The sequence below is a fragment of the Lampetra fluviatilis genome, chromosome 6 (genome assembly GCF_964198595.1).
Source record: "Lampetra fluviatilis chromosome 6, kcLamFluv1.1, whole genome shotgun sequence".
Classification (NCBI taxonomy): Eukaryota; Metazoa; Chordata; class Hyperoartia; order Petromyzontiformes; family Petromyzontidae; genus Lampetra; species Lampetra fluviatilis.
Genome location: NC_136280.1, coordinates 14,589,332 through 14,612,592, shown reverse-complemented (window position 1 = coordinate 14,612,592; position 23,261 = coordinate 14,589,332). Strand labels below are relative to the sequence as shown.

Genomic DNA, 23,261 nt, shown 5'->3' with positions numbered 1-23,261 from the left:
AGTAAACGCGCAAGGTGTGGCCAATGTCGACGTGGTCAGGAACATTGGACCAACGTTGGCCCAGCGTTCCATATTTACTGGGCTACTTACGTACATTAACGCCCCGTACACCTGCCCATCTAAACCTCTATCTACCCATCCATCCACCTGCCCAACCGGGTAGGTGATACTGCAGTCACACCTACGATTAGCACTGTTGGCTACGTACGGTGCAAAAGAAGTTCAACATACGTGCATAGTTAGATCCTTTGAAACTTACCAAGTGGGAAAAAAACAATGGGTGATAAAGATAAGGATCTGGGACCATGGAAAAAACAGCAATGCAAAGACGTGACAGTAAACACTGACTGCATCATACCAAATCCAGCCAGGCTGTGATGTTGCCAAATTGCTGGAAGATTATTTAACTCAATCCCAAGATGGGAGTCGAATTCTCCATAACGCCTACAGGAGAACATGAGAAACCACTCGGTGGGATGTGAATAGTGTTGGTCTTTTGGATCGACTACCCCCCACCCTCCAGTCTACCCCCCCCCCCCACCAGCATGGGAATGTGGAATTGCCACCGCCGTATCAGGGCTGCCAACGTTAACGAGCGCCGCTCTGTCACTCGTCTTTGTTTGGCCGCGGTGGCACTTTGATTGCCGACACAATTTGGCCAGAACAGCTGGAAAACGCAGAAGGGCTTCCCAATTGTGGGTCGATGACTTCACATCCAGGTCATGCCAACTGACCACCGACACCATCACCACCACTCGCCGCCAGCAAAGTGAGCCTTCGTGGCCCAGATCAATCACTCTTGTGAATGAGGCTATTGCGGAGATCAACTTGACTTGCCCGGGGCGAAATGCGTATCACGTCGTGAGGTTGCGCCACTTGGTGGCACGTTCCCAGTGCCCGTGTTCAGGTGGGACTGGGCCCCTTCGTAGGAATGTATAACTTGCCCCGGCTGACTTAGAAATACCGATGAGTAAAATAACGGAATAAAAACTAAACCCAGAGGGAGATTAACTCGCAGACAACGTAACACAAAAACCCTTTATTATAATTATAATAATAACACGATCATAATTTTCACATTTATAAATCGTAACAAAGAAATACCAAATGATTATTGCTCAACACACATTCAGGTATGGGGACACCGGCCATACAGCTGCCGCATGTATTATTTGATAGCCTTGTGAAATGAAGGCCTACTTATGCCATGTCAGTTATGGAGGACGTTTGACCATACATCACCACACTGGTCAGTGCGGGGGTGTTGGTGAAGAGGTAAGGGTGGCAGCGGGTGGGTGGGAGGGTGCCGGTAACCAGGACCGGTGCAGATATCACTCGCCACTGACATTATCTGTGGCCAGTAATCATCAAACTTGGGTCACCTGGTTCACAGCGCGGTGCGTCAACCGCTGTGCCTCCGCTCCGCCCCATGTGTGTGCGTGAAAAATCCACGCGTGGTTCCAACTCCCCAAACGGGTTTCCAGCGGAAAAAATAAAAATAAAGTCGGGAGTGAGCGATGGAACCACGGCAATGGCCATGCTCCACCGCAGAATTGTCGCGAGCTGGACCGGCTGGCGACAACTCCCCACGCAACTCGAAAGTCACGATCACCGACGCCGATATTGTGAGGGATATGACGGCAACAGCGCCGCTGAGGGAATGCGGCGAGCCAGCGATTGTGGTTAGCGGAGAAAGAGCGGTAATCGTTTTTTGCCCTCGTGCTTCGAGGGGCTGCGAGGGCGCTCCGGTAACGGAAACCCGAGCCGGGGGGCAGCTGCAGGATGGGGGGGGGGGGGCGGTGGCGTGCGTACATGGGCAAGGCCCCCATTAAACATTCATGGGAGAGGACGATAGCTGGCACATTCGACCCCTGCAAAGTGCCGCCGTGGTTTTTTTGTCTCGCATGTTTAATCCAGAGGGAGTGATTCACGACTCTTGATGAGTGATCCCACTGGTGACGACGATGATGATGATGATAATTCACCGCGAACGGAAAGTTGGTGTTCACACCTCGGCGTTGGCCAAGCAATCGCGGCAATATTTCAAGGGGACCTTTTAGCCCACCTAATCCAGCGTCGCTGAAGTGTTAATCCAGCATTGCGACCAGCATTAATCCAGTATTACAACAGCATTCGTCGAGAATTCTGGGCAGCATTAATCCAACATGAGAGGGAGGATTAACCCTGAATCTCACGGACGTGAAACCCATCATCCAATCAGGATTAAAGTACCTAGCCGGGGTGGCTCGGTGGGATGGCGAGTGACTCGCAATTGGGAAGGTTGCGAGTTCAAATCCTGGTTGGGGGTTCACTCATCCCATCATCCCTTCGGGGTCGATAAAATACGCACCACTGTATGTGGGAAGGCAACAGTGGTTGTCCTGTGGATAGAGTGGTCCCCGCGATAGGAAGGTGTAATATCCACCGCAGGCTCAGGGCTATACACAGATATAAGCACTGTCACAATGCTCATTTGAGCAGCAAATCACTGACTTGACGATCTACAGCGGTGTTCTTCACTCATTTTCAGAGGGGGGGCCACTTCGCCGATAAGACATCATCAGTGTGTGAGGGCCGCCACACATTTGAAACAATTGGGGTTTGACAGCAGCACCGATGATGCGGGGAGGGGGGGGGGTGTTTTTTACCCTTTGTGTATTGTCGGAGGCCGCACTAAAGGCCCCCGGGCCTTGCAACGAAGAACACTGATCTACAGTAAACCAGCTGCCCTCCAATATTAATCCATTGTGCTGTCTCAATTAACTTATTCTATATTCTTAGGTTTTTTCGGTAAAGTCACGTAGGTAAAACATCAAATTAATGAAAATAAAATAAAATAAAACAAAAATCACGACGTTTCGGAGGCAACACAAGTCTCCGTCATCAGGTGGGACCGTCACAGCCAGATTAGCTGCATCAAGTGAGGCAATGATTCAAGATGTAATCCCTTATAAGCAAGTTGGAGGGGGGAGGAGAGGGGGGGGGGAGCTCATCAGAATGTGGTAGCCAATGAATGGAACGTATCGAGAGGGAGGGGGGGCGCGGGAGGGGGGAGGACCAAAAAAATGGGCGACGGCTTGGACGCGGTTGCTGCACACGCCAACACAATGCGAATTAATCCAGCGCGTTACATTCACGTAATTTCACCTGCCCCAGGTGTGTTGTGGGATTCGAGCTGAACGCTGCGTAGCAGGTAGAAGGTGAAAATACGCTGAGCGGGTTCACCGTGATCACTCGCCATTTGTGTTGCCCGTGGCCAGGAATGAAAATCGGGTCATCGGGTTCGTGGCGCGGTGCGCCACAACCGTTTCTTCCTCTCGCTGCACCCCAATGCGTGCTTGAGATACGTGCGCTGTTCCAACTCCGCAAAGTGGTTTCCAGTTAAAATGCAGTTGGAGTGAGAGCGATTGGGGCAACACAGAACCATGGCAAAGGGCCATTCTCCCCGCAAGATGATCGCAACGATGAGTTGTGTGATGGAGGCGATGGGTTGTGTCAGAATAAAAAAAATGATAGCGGAGAGACAAATTATGTGGAGATACATTCTGCTTTGCTATTTTGTTATTTATATTTTCCACAATGACGCGAATGATTGTTTTGAGTAACACAATTAGGCAGGAGCGGTTTAATGTGCTTACAATTTAGTTGTGGGCAATTTGCAAACGTATTATCTGTCCAGGTGCCACTATGGGTAGTTAAAATCAATCTCATGGGGTCAAATCGGCGCATCATCTCTGCGATTGATTCAATGAGTACTCCTTTGTGGAACGTTATACTCAAATAACTATTTTTATTTTACCAGGTCAGGCTCACTGAACTACACAAAGTGACCTGGCCACAAATGACAGCTCAACGAAGTGTGTATGTATATATATAGAACGTCTTTCGCACCGTACGTAGCAAATCGTGCTAGTCGGAGGCGGATTGTCACGTGGAAATATGTAGCAGCAAAATACTCTAAAAGCGTGATGTTGTTTCTAAACATGGAGGGAAAAACCGGAGGACCCGGATAAAAATCCACGCGACCACGGGGAGAACATGCAAACTCCAAATAGACAGGCGTCAGGGTTGGGATCGAACCCACGACCTCCTGTATATCAGACGATGTAGTTAACATTTCGCCACCATAGTGCCCCAACAGTGTTGAACAGTGCTATTGAGAACACGCGGGCAGCTGTAGCCGCAATCTATCCGTTGCCTCTGTAAACAATGGCTCCGACTGCGAAGCTACACAGTCGCAAATTCACCAGAATTCCAATGGATTGCGTCATCATTCTCGACAGAAAGTATTCGTCACTGCAACTGCAAGCACATTCCATTGGTTCTCACACAAACAAGCCTCAGCTTTTATCCGGCATTTCTCCAACATCTCTGCCCGAATGTTCCCATCATTCCGACAGCATTCCACCAGGAGCTGTTGCTCAGGCTCCATCAGCCTTCCACGAATTCTGCGGGTCAGAATTCCTCCGGCATTCCGACAACATTCCACAAGCATAATTTGCAAGCTCATATTCTCTCTCGGGCTCATGGGCATCCCCATTAGCTGAAGAAAAAAACATTACAATAGTTCAGTGCACATGTGTTTAGTACTACACAGTTTCGTTAAATATATTGTGTTGTTTTTTATATTTATATTTTAATCTATATACAGTATACGCAGTGCTGGATTATCCTAGTAGCAAAAGTAGCTACATTTGCTACAGGCCCCACACTTTCAACGGCCCCGCGCTAAATGCTTTCAAGCTATCAATTCCGGTTCAGTGATTTTGCACTTGCTCTATTACTATAGTACTATACTGCCTTCGACTTTTGTGAACGACTGGCTGTTTAAGGTTAGCGATTTGTCGTAGTATCTGGCTGTATAGCAAATGAAAAAATACCATTACTTTACTATGCAAGTTACATTTTGTGTTTTAATATTTGTTTTTTAATTTAGGGCTCCTTTATAACATATGCTACAGGCCCCGCACTAGCTTAATCCGGCACTGAGTATATGGGATGTTCCCTGATCCATGTGATTCTCTGTCAGTGTGATTCTTAACACACTTTAAAGGCGTCGTGTTGACTTGATGCCTTGCAATAGGGTATCTGTTTGGTGTTTGAACATCTTAACACCTGTTTTATTGCCAGAATGGTTAAAGCCTATTCTTTTTTTACATCGTTTCGATAGTCATATTGGTTGTTCAGGAGTAGGAGGTAGCCTTTCACAGGACGCAACACGAGAAGGGAAGATGACCGTTTGGAAAAAACAGCGATGGAATGGAAGCCAAACTAGGGAGCATGCCCCAGGCGTTGACCTTTGTGGCGATCGAGCCATTAGATCAGTTCCTATACATGAGTGACATGGATCGTGGAATCGCAGGGCCCGGCGGGATGGCGTCGATACAGGAAGGTCACCGTCCATACCTGATGATGATTATGATGCGGTATATTCTGCTCATCTCTGCTGGCGGCCCAAACCAGTGGTAGGAAATTCCAAATTCTTTTGGCAGAGGGTTCCCTCTGTCGATTTCCCTCAAAGTGTTGTGCATTTGTCCAGTGCCGTAAGGATGATGAGCCCTGGCCAGGATTTAAACTTTAACTTTCAGACTTGAGAGTTGAGCAATCTAACCACAGTGCCACCTGGGCATACAATACGTACTGTATAATACAGAGCATATACAGTGAACAGTAAAACCTCGTTATTTGGGTATTTGATCGTTCGTAATTGGCACGGCTGCCCTTTCGGCATATATACCATGTTAGTAATTCGCCACGAGCCGAATTCCCGTACCGAATGGCCCAATTTCGGCATGCAGTCTAGTGGCAGCGTGTGTGGTGAGTGTTAGTGCAGGACCTGTTGCTTTGGATTTTACCTTTGTTTACACACTTTTATTTAACTCACTCTGTCTGTCGTTGTTGTGGTTGTCGTATCCTCAAATCTTGTAACTCAATTTTAACCCACTTCCCAATAGGGTATCGACTGCAAACTTGGTATACTTATGTCATACTGATGACAATACTATATTCTATCATTAATTTATTTTTTATTTTTAAACAATCTTTTTTATATGTTTTGTTTCGGCTTGGATCTAATTTTCCACGCTCAACTAAATTTGTCTGTAATTGGCCACGGTCCCTTACGTTATGGCAAGCTTTGGGGCCAGTTTCTGGAGTCGTGGAGTTCTGCCATTACTAGTACATTTCATAAAAGCGTGTTTAAAAAAAAAGTTTTTTAAAAAAAATTACTTATTTCCATCAAAGCCTGGTTCGCCTCAAATGTCGACAAATTAACTCGTGGTTAGTGACGGCCTTTTATTCGTGTCAGGAGTTTGACGGCTTATGGACGCCAACAACAAAACAAAACGAGTCGACGACTTCCCAATGGCGCTTTAAAAATATTCTTCCACGGACCTCTGGCCCTGCGTCACAACGATGAAGGATTATCCTCTGCGAGCGTGTTTATCGGTGGGAGTGTGCGCGCGCGTGCATGGTGCATACGCCCGTTGCCTTTTTAAAGTCTGTGCGGAGCCAAGCCCCATCTGCAAGTCTGGACCACAAATGACCACGTGAGGCTGATTTAATAGCTCTGACCTAGATTGGGAGCTGAGGAAACAGCGGCTTGCCACACAATCAAAATCCACTTTGCCCCCCCCCCCCTTTCTCTGGATTGCGATATTGTATCGGGGAGTAAGATGCACCCCAAAATCGTGCGCGGTGTTAACCAGAGTTATACAAATCTAGTCTCGCATGCACACGCACGCGCATACCGGACTATTGGGCGCCGTGGTGGCGAGATGTTAACTACCTTGCCTGGTATGCAGGAAGTTGTGGGTTCGATTCCGACCCTGAAGCCGGTAATATTTGGAATTTACATGTTCACTCCTCGCCGTGGTCACATCGGTTTTTCTCTAGGTCCTCCGGTTTTTTGCCTTCACGTTTAGAGTCAACATGCTTTTAGAGTATTTGGCTGCTATAAACTGCCACGTGACAACCCACTTCATTGGACTGTCATTTGTGGCCAGGTAGCTTGTGGAAAAATAACTACGTAGCTCAATGGGCCCTACCTGGTAAAATAAAAATAGTAAGAGTAGTTATAAGACATCACTCCCACCCCCCCCCCCCCCCGTGTGTTTTAAAGCTGTGTGGAGATTACGGCTCAAATGAGCAGCATGGCAGCGATCGTCCACTCGGTCGGCATCTGCGAGTCGGCAGTGGAAATTCCACGTTCCCATTGATAGAGTGAATCTCTGCACAGGCATTGCCGAGGTATCGTGAGCGTAGTTTACCTCTCACCCCCTGCCCAAAACCAGAATATTATGAACTCACCATTATATGGCCACATTAACTAGGAGTCGATGTTGTTGGCTATTACGCATTGCTAGAGCTGGGCTGTAGACTTGATTGTTTAATGAATCTACGACTTTATAGATTTTCTGTTCATTTACTCGAATCTTCTTTTGTATGGCTGATGTTGATGTAGAGCAACAGCTACAATTTTAGAGCCAGATAATTGCATCAGGGGTAGCGGTGTGGTGTGTCACTGCTGCCACGATGTCCCCTTTTTTGCGGATTAGGCGCCGAGTTGTATGTTCGATGGTGCTGTCTGGGTGACCTTGTCGCACGCCGGAGGGTTTTTAATTTCCCATTTGTGCATCAAGTAACCGCATCTGCCATGGTGTGTACTCTCCGATTACATGCCACCCAATTACTAAAATAATCTGATAACATGAAAATAGTTGGGGGGAAAAAATATATCGTCTTTGCTCCCTCACTTCCCGCTGGATGGGAAGTGATGGGCGGAATTTGGGCAAGTCATTGGAATCATTGTCACGTTGGGTGTGGCTTGTAGGAAGTTTTCTCACCTTTAGGAGGCAGGATATGGGATGGCCATCATATTTAAGGGTTTTGAGTAAAAACACATTTTTGTGTAAATTCACGAGTAGACAAATTGTGCCTGCTCTGCTCAATACTTTACCATGAGCTGTGATGCAGCCTCGCGATAACACGTTCCCCGCTCGTCGCAGAGGTTTACGGCTCAAATCTAAAGGCCGCCCTGATTAATACTATGGGTGTATTACGTGTGTGTGTGTGTACGTACGTTGAACCTCTTTCACACCGTACGTAGCCAGCCCAACCGTGCTTGGAATGCGCACACCGCCTGCTTCACAATAGACGTTAAAGTTCGCTCGACATCATTTCGCAAGGGTAGATTGGTCGTGTGCTGGCGTTACGGTCCCAATTTGATAAAATTACCAGCCCTTCCCCCACCGTACAATTCTCCCAACGGAGTACACATTAGGAATTATTGCCCCTCACCCCCACTCCCCCACTGCGAAACACTTAGCAGGACCCTCCTGAAAAGGCCAAGAGACTCAGTGAGGCTTTTGTGGATAAACAAGGGTAGTAGTATATTACTACTGCTAATAACAATGGAGATGTTGTTGGCTTTTGGTCGTTATGATGGAACAGATGAAGATGGCTGTTGCACAGTGCTCGTCGTTTAGGCCCATGGTGTTTTTGTTGAGCCCAGGCCATGGGTTTTCAGCCTTGTTGTTTTACTTGCTATAACAAAAAATTATCAGGACCAGAGGGCATTTCTCAAGCACTGTGTTATGTGTTGTTTTTCTGAATGTCAATTTTAGCGGTCATATTTTCTTTCTTTTTGCTTCTATTTTTTTTTTGCAACTGAAAAATGTGGATGATGCAAGAAAATATTTTTTTTGTCCCTTGTGTCAAACCAAAAATGTTCCCTCTCCATATTTTCGGTCGTATTTAAAAAAAACAACACACACGCGCACATTTACGCCAATTACTTGTTTACGGTGATGTCAAGTCGACGCAGGAAATAATTACGGCAATTTCCAAATTACGCGGCGCTGATAAACATGAAACGTTTGAAAACGTCGGCTTAACGTTACCGACGATCGGGTGAAGGCGCAGCCCTGCAAGTTCTTGCTCACGCCACTGCTGACTGTAGAAGGGCCTCGACGAAAAGGGTTTGTTGGCCTCCTCTTCCCTGGCCAGACATTATGAAAGAGGTTGGAATACCCACACTTTTCTCCACCACACGTGAACTGACAATCGACTAAACTGTGGTGCAACTGTTTACGCTGCCTGGCGAACAGATGCGGTGGGGGAGGGCGGGGAATTTAAGAGACTTGCATGATACTGTAGCAATAATGTTACTGGTTATTTTTTTTTTATACAATACTAACACTGCCCGGGCACTGCGGTGGCGAGATGGCGCTGTGGTGGCGAGATGTTAACTCCCTCACCTGGTATGCAGGAGGTCGTTGGGTTCGATCCCAACCCTGACGCCTGCTGTGTATTTGGAGTTTGCGTGTCTCTCTCTCTCCCCGTGGTTGCCGTGGATTTTTCTCCGGGTCCTTTGGTTTTTCCCTCCACATTTAAAATCAACATGAGTTTTACGAGTAATTTAGCTGCTCTAAATTTGCACGTGATAAGCCACTTCATTTGCGTTATCATTTGTTGCCAGGCTATTTCTATTAAAAGTCATACAGCTCAGTGGGCCTTACCTGGTCAAATAAAACAATGTTTCTAGATTACTTCGTGGGATCAACAGCCAGAAAACCCCGTTTCTAAAATAGTATGATGATGCTTTCTGTTATCTGCTACCCTTTTATCCACAAATCTTGTCATGCAGGGGAACCCCACTCAGTCATTTCACGGCTGTTACCAATCGGAACAGCATTTCACGTTTTCCGTTGATTCACAGATAACAGGCAGATGTGGCGTAAACGATGAATAGGGAATGTTGACTTTGCTCTGGGTGTGGGGGGGGTGTGCAACGCATTCATACTGTTATCCGTGATTATGCGGATAACAGAACTTTATACATTGATCAGGATTATTATTTTCGCTGGGTAAAGCTGACTTGCCACACTTCAGAGAGGCTGAGTCAAGTTTGTGTGTGTGCGTGCGACACTGTGATTCCACCCATTCCAGGCTTGGCTAGTTCATTGCACGCGACTTGATAATCTGCGATCAACTAAGATCATCATCATCATCATCCGCTATGATCTTTACCAGGGGCATGGGTAACAATGCTTCATTGGCCTTCTCTTTGTTTGGCTGATGTTGTCGAGCTCCAGCTATTATTTAACATTGAGGTGGTTGAGCCAGATGATTGCGTCGGGAGTAGCGGAGTGTATCGTTGTGATGATGCCTCCTTCGTATTTGTAAATTGGCCATTGGGTCCTCGTACATTCCGTGGTCTGTTCTCGGTGACCACAGTCTCCGCACACCGCAAGAGATTTTATAAATGTTCCATTTCGTGCATTACATATTCGCATTTGCTCCTGCTATAGTTTGCGTGTGGACGCGGTTGAGGGGTTGTGCCCATGAGCTTCGCCTTCACGAGATGTTTGTTTGTCACTTCCTGACCCTATGGGCCACAAACCGAAATCTTCATAGGGCCGAGAGTCACAGACCACACATATCGTGTGAGGTTGTCCGTGGAGTTTTTTGGATTTAGAAATCTGCGGGAGCGCCCTGGGAGTATTCTTGTGTTGCTCCGCTGCCAGGGGTGAGTGCCCTCAGCTAATTACGCTTCTGCAGATTTTTTTTTCCCCCGTTTAAAATAAGACTCGTATTGAAAAGTTACAAATTTCCTTTCGTCTCTAATCGAGCAGCACTTGAACTGCCCAGAAGCCGTATGTTGTTCACCTGGGTTGGTTTGGCCACCCCTGATCTATCCGCTGCTGGATGAAGGCCCCTACCCCACACCCCCCCCCCCTCTCTCTCACCCACCTTGCTCCTCCCCCCCTTTCTTACCTATATAACCTCTTGCCACGGCAGCTCTCTCGGCCACTGAATTGGCATTGTTGCTGCATTGGCATTGCTGCTGCATTGGCATTGCTACTGCATTGGCATTGTTGCTGAATTGGCACTGCTGCTGCATTGGCACTGCTGCTGCATTGGCATTGCTGCTGCATTGGCATTGCTGCTGCATTGGCATTGATGCTACATTGGCATTGTTGCTGCATTGGCATTGCTGCTACATTGGCATTGCTGTTACAGTGGCATTGTTGCTGCATTGGCATTGCTGCTACTTTGGCATTGTTGCTGGCATTGGCATTGTTGCTGCATTGGCATTGTTGCTGCATTGGCATTGTTGCTGAATTGGGCATTGTTGCTGCATTGGCATTGCTGCTGCATTGGCATTGTTGCTGCATTGGCATTGCTGTTACAGTGGCATTGCTGCTACATTGACTTTGTTGCTGCATTGGCATTGCTGTTACAGTGGCATTGCTGCTACATGTATATGTTAAAGCGTATCGCTCCCAATGGCTTCCAAATTTCGGGAGAGCGTTCCAGACGGCCGCAAAAGCGCATCTGAAAGCGCACGATGCGGTGGCCGTCTTAGTTAGTGATGGTGATGATGATGACGATGATGACGATGATGCGGTTAATCAACCCCCAACCAGGACTCAAACTTATTACCACTTTTTGCAAAATTGAGTTGGGTGCTTTGACCACTCCACTGCATGCACCACGTGACTGGATCAGTGGAATTTACACGCACGCTCGTGCAACATTTGTGACGAGCCTTTTGCCCGTCCAAGGTCGGATGTATTTCAGTAAATCTGAAACGTGCAAGCGAAAAGCAAACAGAAACGTGATATTCATTGCATCCATTCGTGTGCAATTTGTAAGGGCGCGGTGACACAGACCTATTTCATTTTGAGGTTATAATCCCTTGTTCATCATGACGTCCTTTTTACTTTGATGTCTCAATAGTGTTACGGAGATCACGTGACGTGAGGGTTCTGCCTTTGTAGTGAGGGTTGTAAGTTGACGCCGAGGAGGGGGGAGGAGGCGCCTCGCCCCCCCATGTGGAGTGACGTCACCCGCTAATTATTATGAATGGGTGGGGGAGTGTCCATTTTAGGACGTCACCTCTTAATGATTATTAATGAGGGGGGCTGTTCGATGTGGAGTGACGTCACCCACTCATTGTTATTAATGAGGGGGGGGTCTATGTGGAGACGTCACCTGTTCATGAGTGTTAATGAGGGGGGCTGGCCGACGTGGAGTGACGTCACGTGCGGGACACAGACATTCTTGGCTCATTATAGTCGTAAATGGCTCGGTATGGGGGGCTAACGGGGGGTGGGAGAATTTCAAAGTGCTGGATTATTGCAGGCTGGTGGTGGCTCGTGACCAGCAGAAGCATGTATTGTTAAAATTAAGTAATATTATAGTAAAAATTACCTATTACACTGGTCAACACACTTTTTCTGGCATAAGGTATTCCAACGGTGTTAAGATAATTTTGGGGTGTTGATTCCAAATATGGCATCAGTTTTTGTCTATCACATCAGGTTTTTGAGATATCAAATATTGCATTTTTAATAAAAACTGCAGAAGAAAAATATTAAATAAATGTGGATATCTACATAAAATTCTATTATAAACACACTATCCTAAAAATACAGCACCATATTTTAACACTAAAGCAGTCACTGACTTGCAACAACTTGCAATCATAAGTGACAGAGTTAATTTCGGGTAAAATCAATGAAAATGATTTGGAATCAGCACCCTGAAATTAGTCTAAAACAGCTGCAAAAGTCCAGGCCAGAATTTTTTTTTGTTGACCAGTGTTATCACGCAAACTCCGGTCATCCTCGCGGCAACTTTTGGCTGACCCATCGCACAAAGACGCGTCTGCGGCCGTCCGGAATGCCCTGGCTTCCGATATGACGAAGCCACCGGGAGGGAACTAAGAACACTTTTAAGTCATCTCGAGTGCCAAACTCATTTCTTCAGAACTGCTTATTTTGTGTCGAGTTTGTCGTCCTTCGATCAGCACGGTTGGCTACGTACGGTGCGAAAGAAGTTCGGCACATTGTAGACGTATTGTACAGCTCGGTGGATGGATGGATGGTGTTGGTGGTGGCGATGGGCCCATCATCCAGTAGAGCCCCTGATGCTTACAGTAAGTCGGCCGGCCCCGACGAGACTTCTTAACGCAACTAAATATTTTTTTTTCCGCCGGTTGCTGTGGCGACCCCAAGTGTTGGATTGTGTTTCGGACCGCAAGGGGAAGAAAGAAGCTGGGGCTGGAACGCGTGCACGGGACAAGGAGCACTGTCTGTGTGGGGGGGAGGTGGGGGGGGCACGGGTGGGGGAGGGGGGGCAAGAGTAGGGGGGGCAAGGGGTGTGTGTGGGGGGTGTGGGGATGGAGAGGGAGGTGTGTGGGGGGATGGAGGGGGGTGCTGGGCGGGTGGTGCAGGGATTGAGTTAACGTGCCGGACTGTACCAGTTGTGAGAGAGTTGGGGTTGGGGGGGGTTTGCTGGGATGTGGAAGTGCCGGACTGTACCACTTGTGGGAAAGTGAGGAGGGCGGGGGGGATTTTGCGCTTGGGATGGAGTTGACTCAAAAGCACGATGAACTCTTTTAGATTGACCATTTGTGTGGAGTTTGCGTGTCTCTTGCTCCCCGTGGCCACGTGGATTTTACTCGGGGTTTACCCGCCACATTTAGAAACGTGTCAAGAGTACTTGGCTAGTCGAAATTTCCACTTGATGATCGTCCACTTTGTTGAGCTATCATTTGTGGCCAGGTCGCTTCTGAAAAAACACATCTATGTAGCTCAGTAGGCCTTACTTGGTAAAATAAAAAATAGTTTTGTTGAATTATAATTAAGAAGTACTGTGTTGAAAGTTGGTTACAGAATGATAGGCCATTATTATCAACGACAGTTAATAAACAATGATTGTGATTAACAATTGGTGATCACGATTTTTTAAAAATCCGATGACTTAAAGATTGAGAAATAAAAGGCACAAGGCTGTACCACTGCAAAGAGTAGGGGAGAGAGAAGTTGGATAGAGGCCAGGCCACTGAATGAACAAGGCCTGCTCAGATCTGGATTTCAGATTCGAATTGACGACGACAATTCCCACCTAGACGACCGTGTTCGTTGTGTTTTAAGGCAGCGTGAAAACACGGAGGAGGCTACCCTCGATGGAACCGTCGAGCAAACCACTCTAGTCTAAGCTCCTTCAACGGAGGAGGAAGAGCAAAACTCCGCAAACTCTCTCCTGAAGTCCTCTCGTCCTGGCTTAGCGGACCTCGACATTGGCATTGATCAAAATCTTTATTTATCCTGGAGAAATCCGATGAGCTGCCAAGCTCTTTTTGCACAGATGTCCTGTAGGGGGCATCTGTGCAACAACAAACACTACTAAATAAACACCATAGGAGTGCAAATTAAACGGAAGGTAAGCCGATCACTAAAACGAATTAAATAACATGGATAACGTGTTTTAAGTTCAAATCTAGGTCCTGCACATATTGCCACCGTCGTACGTGACAATCGAATGTGGAATGGAGCCTACGGTATTTTGCTTTGGTAGGGCACCGGCCGATGTCGGCGGGATCACGGGCCACACTGCTGAACTCCGGTCACCCTCGCAGCAGCAGCAGCAGAAGCTTTTGGCGAGCATTCGAACAAGGACGGTTACTTCTTCTTGGTTCCTTCGGTAAAGTCACGTAGAATGGAAATAATAAAAATTAAACATAATAAAATAATTCTCACGACGTTTCGGCCACAACGCAAGCAGCCGTCCTCAGGTGAAGAATAGGTCTGTCGAGAAGACAGAGTCTGAAATTCATTCAGACTCTGTCTGTCGAGAAGACAGAGTCTGAGAAGACAGAGTCTGAAATTCATTCAGACTCTGTCTGTCGAGAAGACAGAGTCTGAAATTCATTCAGACTCTGTCTGTCGAGAAGACAGAGTCTGAAATTCATTCAGACTCTGTCTTCTCGACAGACCTATTCTTCACCTGAGGACGGCTGCTTGCGTTGTGGCCGAAACGTCGTGAGAATTATTTTATTATGTTTTATTTTTATTATTTCCATTCAACGTGACTTTACCGAAATACCAAGAAGATGAATCCCTGCAGTCACGAAAGCTTTCAATCGAAATTTAAGGACGGTTACGGCATCGCGCGCTTTCAGATGCGCTTCTGCGGCCGGTTGGAACGCTCTTCCGAGATTAGGAAGTCGCACGAGCTATGCACGTTTAAATCTATATTAAAAAAAACGAATTTCTTCACGGCTGCTTTTTGTGTGTTTAGTTTGTTGTCCTTTCCGCACGGTGGGCTACGTACGGTGCGAAAGAAGTTCAATATATATTCATGCATGATACTCGAAGAACTCAAAACTGGTCCAGTCTTCCGCTGCCAAAACAAGTGCTCCTGCTGGAGAGGGTTAGCGCAGTGTAGGGGCCGATAAGACCGCAATGTTATTCTATTTGTTTATTCGGCAAAAACAGAGCCTGGGAGTGTGTTTTTATTAGTTTGTTACGGTAAACCGATGCCTTTACCTTGATGACCTACAACATTTCCATATAATAAAAATAAATTCACAACTTTCAACATTTCAGTATTACATAATATTCGAAGAGCAAGCGATTTATATTCCCTTTGGCAATCCACCGCTGGATCTTTGCCATCGAGGTTTCTCGACCATACTCCGCCATTCTGTGTAAGGGGCCTCACCCCCCCCCCCACCCCCGTTCCGTTCTCGCTTCACTCGCTCAGCACTCACCATCATGGTGAGGTATGGTCAAAACAACCCCCCATGGCTGACACAGAGTGATCGGGAGTGGGGGTGGCGGTCTTCACTCCACAAAGGATTGACGAAAAAATTCAGAATTAGAATTGAGAATTATTGTATTATGTTTTATTTTTATTATTTTATTATTTCCATTCTACGTGACTTTACCAAAAGAACCAAGAAGAAAAAATTCAGTGCATTATTACGTTTGCGCTCGGAAGTTTCGATGTTGAAACCTTGGTCGTGGTTTGACTGGGCCCATATATCCTCTGGGGTCATTAAAACGAGTACCACATTGTGGTAAGTCGTTAAGCGGTTTGCCTCTGGACAGACTGGCCTTCACCATAGGAATGTGGAACTTCCACCGCTGGCCGTGGCCTGCCAACGGAGATGAGTGCCCCCCCCCCCGCCCACACTCGTTTGGGCAGAGACACTTTGACCTCTGGCTCGTAGAAATCGTAAAATATCGTCTCCGAATATAAGCGACATTCATCTGGCTCTCCTCACTTTGCGTGTAAATATTACTGGCCGAAACATTAGCTTATGTATCTTTCCAATTATAAGACAGTGGTTGTTATTGATGATAGTGCTGAGAGTATCTTTAGCATATGCTGGGCCTCAATTTGGCTGCGGTGGTAGGAACTAACCTTAGTATTTTTAAACTTGTTTTTCAAATCGCTGCTGCTGCTACTGAAGCAGTGGCGGTCTTAAGGAATCATTAAAATCATCAGCCATGTTCCATCCACTGCTGGATGAAGGCCTCCCCAAGCTGTTACCACCTCTAACGATTACGCGCTGCAACAAAGATCCCCCATGTAGCTTTAACAGAGTTTTGAGGCAAGTGCTAAGAGCAAACATCTACGAAGGCTGGCACGGCACACGAGGGGGTGGGTGGTCAGAACCATGCCCGGCCGCGTTTGTCTCCCGAATGACGATTTTTACACACCGCACCAGGTATGAATTTGAGGCTGAGTCGACCTAGGGGAGGCCCTGGATTAGTTCACATAATCATCACCGATATTCGCCGTGAGCCGGAATCGAACTCAGGTCACCGGGTTCGTAGTGTAGCGTGCTAACCACTACACTACCGCTCCCCACTTACACACACACATAGACACCGATATTGGCTGTGCGCGGAAATTGAACACGGCTCCACCGAGCACGAGCCGATTTCATCGCTTCATCTCCTCGGTAGACGTACATCCTCCTGCCAAATGTGCCATTCGGTTTTTGCTTGTCCGCAAAGGGGGCCATGTGTGCTTAAAAAAAAAAATTCAGTGGCACATTTGCCCACGTGACAGCGTGGTTTGTGCGACTGCGTTGGGTGATGGAGGGTCTTGTACAACAGCTCCGATTGACGTCACTCCTATGGCAGACCGAACCCGAAAGGAAAACCCAATTGTGATACGGGATAACGATAAACGTGAGAGCCTGCGTATGAAATTTGATTGTGTAAGTGTTATCCGCTCACATGTGTGAGTTTATCTTCAGGCTCGTCGGTTTCCTCCCACATGCTAAATTACTCGGCAAAAGAATTCCCCAAAAATCCCGAGGGCCCTCGTGTATAATTGAATCCTGAGTCTCCAGAGAGGATATCCTGAAAAAAATTACAAGACTAATAATTATTGTAACAATATTGTATCATACCCAACGTGGGCACATGGTTGATAAAAATTCTGTGGTGAATCATCATCATCATCATCGCTTTTAATCATATTCAAAGGTCACCCGAAATCAACACCATTTCCTAATCAACTTTTAGCAGTTGCTATTCAAGGATAGACTCAAGGTGAATGCTAGACGTAAAAAAAGAAATCCGCATTTTCTAAATTTACCCCTGCAGCACCGTCTTTGCACGGACAATAACATGTCCGTGCATGACCACATGCATACGTGCACATGGTCCCAGGCACGAGAGCTGGGGGCTGTGATCGTGGTGTTGCGCGTGTGTGTGTGCGCTTGTGTGCGCGCGCGTGTGTGTGTGAGGAGTGGAGAGTGGGGCGCGGTGGTGTAGTGGTTAGTGCTCCGCGCTTTGAACCCGGTGATGCGAGTTTCCAATCCCCCTCACAGCCAATACCAGTGACGATTATCTGAACCGGTCCTGGACCTCCCCTAGGTTGGCTCAGCTTCAAATGAGTACCTGGTGCGATGTGTAAACATCGTCATTGGGGAGACAAAGGCGGCCGGGTGTGGTGTTGGCCACCTACACCCTCGCGTGCCATGCCGGCCTTCATAGGTGCTCGCTAACGGCACTTTCCCCAAGAAGTCTGTTCAGGCTATACGAGGAGTAGTGCAGCAGTTAACCCAACACGTTACGAACTTGGCGACTCGAGTTCGATTCCCGCTCAGTCCTGGGCCTCCCCTAGGTCGACTCAGCTTCAAATGAGTACCTGGTGCGATGTGTAAATATCGCCACTAGGAATATGGAGGTGGCCAGGTGTGGTGCTGGCCACTCACCCCCCCTCGTGTGCCGTGCCGGCCTTCATAGTTCCTCGTCAGCAGCACTTGCCCCAAGTCTGTTAAATGCTTTATGGGAGAAATTTAGTCTTTTTTGTTTGTATATGTGTGTGTGAGTGTCAATGTATATATGGTTTACTGTGTGTTTGTGTGTGTTTATTGTATGTGTGTGTTTGTTGAAGCATAGACGTTTTACTCTGTGTCTACGTGTTTATGTTGCGTTTGTGTGAACATAGCCACGTGTTTACTTCAGGAGCAGATAAAATTATCGCTTCTATAAAAATTGACTTGCCACGATTTATGTCACACTTGCTCTTTGAAGAACAGGTCATATTGACACGAACGAATGACGCCCGTTTATTCCCAGTTTTCCCGCTTGTGCTCAGATTGCGTTTTCTCAAAGCTGCCACGCGTAACGCATTTATCTGTCGCATATTTGTTGATCATCACACCATCACACATCAACTGCAACTAAAATAATTTTACCAGTTAAGACTCGCTGAGCTATATAGCTTTTTTTCACAAGCGACCTGGCCACAAATTATTTCTCAAATAGCCTTTTGCCCGTCCAAGGTGTATTGCAGTAAATCTGACACTTGCCAGCGAAAAGCAGATCGCGACGTGATATATTCATTGCATCAATGCGTGTGCAATTTGTAAGGGCGCGGTGACACAGACCTATTTCATTTAAAGGTTATCATCCCTTGTTCATGATGACGTACTTTTTACTTCGATGTCTCAACAGCGTTACGGAGATCGCGTGACGTGAGGGTTCTGCCTTTGTAGTGAGGGTTGTAAGTTGATGCTGAGGAGGGGGGAGGAGGCGCCTCGCCCCCCATTTGGAGTGACGTCACCCGCTAATTATTATGAATGGAGGGGGGGTCCATTTGGAGTGACGTCACCTGCTCATGATTATTAATGAGGGGGGCTGGTCGATGTGGAGTGACGTCACGAGCGTTGCACACAGACATTCTTGGCTCATTTTATTTCTCAACGAAGTGGCTTATCACGTGGAGATTTAAAGCAGCCAAATACTCTAAACGTGTGTTTCCAAATGTGGAGGGAAAACCCGGAGAAAAAGCCACGCGACCAAGCGGAGAACTTGCTAACTCCAAATATATAGCAGGCACGAGGGAGTTAACATCTCGCCACCGTGGTGACCCTTTTGTAAATCATTACACCGTCACATATACGCCCGTGCTGTTGTCTACATTGTCACACATCCGACTTGCCGGGGGACCGTGGTATCGGCGGATATGTGAAAAATGTGGACAGTGTGAACATCGATAGGAAACCACCGTTACACCCGTATTTAGGTCGCTGGGCAAAAACCAAGTGCCCACCCCACAGTAGTAAATCAAGTTGTTACGTGATACAAACGTGGCCGACTTAACACTGCCACAGCAGCAACCACCGTTGTGTTAGAGAGCTATCCGCGCACACTCAACAATTGGGAAATTACGTTTTGCCAGTGGTTACAACCAGAATCATCAGGGAGTTGCCAGAATTGCTTGACTCTGCTTTAGAAGTGCGTGACACTCTGGTCATCCTCGCAGCAGCGGTTTCTGGCTGGCCATCAAACAAAGACGGTCACCGTATCGTGCACTTTCAGATGCACTTTTGCGGCGGTCTGGAACGCTCTTCCTTCCGATATTAGGATGCCGCTGGAGCTGTGAACTTTTAAATCCAGATTGAAAACTCATTTCACTAGAACTGCTCTTTGTGTTTAGTCTGTTGTCCTCCCCCCACACCTCCGATTAGCACGGTTGACTACGTACAGCACGAAAGAAGTTCAACATACACCATTGGAACCTCCTTTGCCAGTATCAAAATATGATAATAGTTTTTTTACCCTTTTATCTGGCAACAAAACTGACACCTTTTTTACAAGGAGTCATGTTTGCATGGACCACAATACCTGCGGTCGGAATGCAATAAAAAAACACAACTCTGATAATGTATGCACTGTCCTTGAAATTGATTGGTCCACACCCGAGACAGCTTTCCTTAGAGCCTAGTCTCACATGGTGTTGGACCAGATGACGCCAAAGGCGCACAACTCAAAGACAATGCACCATCAGAGTATGAGAGCTCGGGGTAAGCATTTACACCATTGGAACCTCCTTTGCCAGTAGAAAATTATGATAATTGTTTTTTTACCCTTTTATCTGTTTGCATTCTGACCGCAGGTATTGTGGTCAATGCAAACATGACTCCTTGTAAAAGAGGTGTCAGTTTTGTTGCCAGATAAAAGGGTAAAAAAACAATTATAAAGTTCAACATACACACGTACATTAAGAACACGCAACCGTATCTGAAGACGTATTTGTAAACATCTACAGGAAATTGCATTTACACCCACGTGTAGCTAACGTACTGCCGGCAGATCGAACTGGCGACCACTGGATCTGCTAACAACTGCAGCGCAGGAGCGTCCCGCTTCTCCTCTTATGTTCACACGGCCTGGTAATTGTGTCACGTTGTTGCTCGCAGGAAATGAAGCCGGAGCTTTCAAGGTGCTTCGCCGAGTGAGACGTCACAAGGTCGCCCAACGATGCAACGCCACCGCCTCCAAGTGCGACATCTCCTCCCCAAGATGCACTGCTACCTACCCAGGATGCACATCTCCGTGGTCGTGCTGTGGTTGGCCGGCTGGGCAGAGGCACAAGTCAACCCGAGTAAGTGCAGAAAGCGATCGTTGCCCCCACCATGCTCGTGCGTGCGCCAAGCAGAGGTCGCAAACGGGTTTTGATTCCTTACCCGTACCCGGCCGCACCAGGGTCGCAAACGGGTACCCTACCCGATACCCGGCTACCCGTTCCCGGCCGGGTATCGGGTAGGGTACTGGTACGGGTGTAGGACTCGTACAAGGGTTGTCTTTCTCTCCTCTTTATTTTCCTCTTAGAGTCCACCTTCGCCGCGCTACCGCTCCGCGTCTCGGCGCGGCCTCGCTCCGCTCCGCGTCTCTCTGCTGCGCCACCGCTCCGCGTCTCTCCATGCCCTCTACCTCACTATCGCTACGCTTGTCGTCTCTACGGTTTCTCCTACTCTGCATCCTTCTGATGCATGGCTACCCTGGTTACTCACTGCGTTCTCGCTACCACTGTCTCTCCGTGCTTTACTCTACTAACACTGTCTCTACGCTTTACTCTACTATCACTTGCTCTGCGACTCTCCGGGCACCGTTACTGCAGCTCCATCCACGACGCCGACTCGTACAGGACTCCCCTCTCTCCGTTGCGCTCTGGCTTATATCCCCACACCAATTAATTTCCCTAATTATCTCTACCCCCCGCTTATCGCTCGACCCTGGCCCCCCCCTGTCACGTGGCCTTGTTTTCGCCGCCGGAGCGACGCCAGCTAATGCCCAATTACCTTTCCAGCCAATCACTGGCCTGTGTCCTCCCGGCTACCCTGACACCTGTTTCAACCCTTAACGACCCACTTCGCCTAAAGTCACAACAACAACCATTACCTCACATCACCCCACTGTACTGTTCTTGCTTGCATAGCAACAGAGGCGGGGGATGCGTGGCGCGCTATACTCAAGCCCTACACGGGTACCCGATTGCGACCTCTGGGATGAAGCCATGTTGCAGGCGCGGGTGGGTTGATTCTAGGAACTTGAATTGTGAGAAGAGAAAAGACGTTGGGAAATGAGTGACAAACGGTAACTCACCAGTGACTCACGGCCTACCCGTACCCGGACCCGGCCGCACCAGGGTCGCAAACGGGTACCCGTACCCGGCCGAGTACGGGTAGCCAGGTATCGGGTAGGGTACGGGTATCGGGTACCCGATTGCGACCTCTGGCGCCAAACGATGTCCCCGTTTGTGGCGAAGGCTCGTTAGCAGGGGGTCATGGGACAGACTCCAAATGCTTTGGTTTAACAGACCATGGTTAACAATGTAGAGAGCGCTCATGGTTCGAAGACAAAGATTCCCCGCATAGCCTGCACGGAATATCGGGGAGAGTGCAATTGAGTGAGCACATAGGAAGGACAGAGTGGGGCTTGAGTGGGTGGTGTGGCCAGTGGCCTGCCCAGCCGCCTTTGTCTTCCCAATGATGTTCATACACAACATCCCTCTTGCGGGCGAGTCGACCGAGGGGAGGGCCTGCAGCAAGTTCTGACATCGCTCGCCACCGATGTTAGCCATGGCCGCTAATCGGACTCTGGGTGGCTCCATGCCTGCACGGTGCTGCTTGTGCGTGTGCAGCTTATCCAGGTCACATGACTCGCAGTGGGGAAGTTTGCGAGTTCAATCCCTGGCTGGGGTCCAACTGGCGCCGCCATCATCCAGAATCAAAATAATTATTTGCACTGGAGAAATCCAACGAGCTATGAAGCTGCTTTGTCACAGATGTCCAGTAGGAATTTTATTTCTATCCCTCTGGGGCGGATAACATCAAATCAACAGCGGACGGTGCTCATTTCCATCATCGGCGGCCCTGAGTTTGTGTTGTAAATTCCACATTCCTATGGTGACTTTGCACAAAACGGCATTTCTTTTTTATTCAATGGCCCGCAGGAGATGACGATGGTGGGGAGCGGTGGGGAGCGGTGCGCCGCGCTATGAACTTGGTAGCCTAAGTTCGATTCCTGCTCACGAGCAATACGAGTGACGATTATCTGAATCAGTTCCGAGCCTCCCCAAGGTTGACCTAGCCTGAAATGAGTACCTTGTGCAATGTGTAAACATCACCTCTCGGGAGACAAAGGCGGCCAGGCGTGGTGGTGGTCAACCACCCCCTTCGTGTGCCGTGCCGGCCTTCGTAGGTGCTCGCGAACAGCACTTGCCTCAAAAGTCTGTTTAGGCTACTCGGGGGCTCTTTGCCACTTCGCCGGGGGTCTGTGTTTCCGATCCGCACGTTACATACATAGCGGGTACAAAACAGCGACCTCAAACTTTGCCCCAACGGTCTGTTAAAGGCTACACGGGGGGTGGCCGAGTCAAACCTCAACATGGGGTTTGAACTCGGTGACGTGGTCAAGCGGCAGCACGCTTGCTGCAAAGGGTTTGCCGTGGCTTCGCGTGGAATTTCTCACACGTTTCGTAAATTCGCGCACCAAAAACCACGTGGGCAACATCGCCCCCCGACTGACAGTTGACACTCGTCTGGGAAAGCACGCGGCACCTACGAGGATGGCGCGGATATTGAAACGTATGAAAGGACCGTCGTGAGCAGAGCGCTCGAGCCACAGCGCCACCCAGCCGCACACGAATGGACCGTT

At 48.1% G+C, this 23,261-nt stretch overlaps 1 protein-coding gene across 1 annotated transcript in view; it reads left to right on the top strand.

The window, feature by feature from the left end:
* The window catches only part of DDR2 (discoidin domain receptor tyrosine kinase 2), a 76,421-nt gene that overhangs the window by 11,903 nt on the left and 41,257 nt on the right, over positions 1-23,261 (top strand). The window contains exon 2 of the mRNA XM_078857819.1: positions 20,522-20,706. Coding sequence (XP_078713945.1) covers positions 20,583-20,706 — 124 coding nt within the window. The 5' untranslated portion in view covers positions 20,522-20,582. The remainder of the gene's footprint in view (positions 1-20,521; positions 20,707-23,261) is intronic.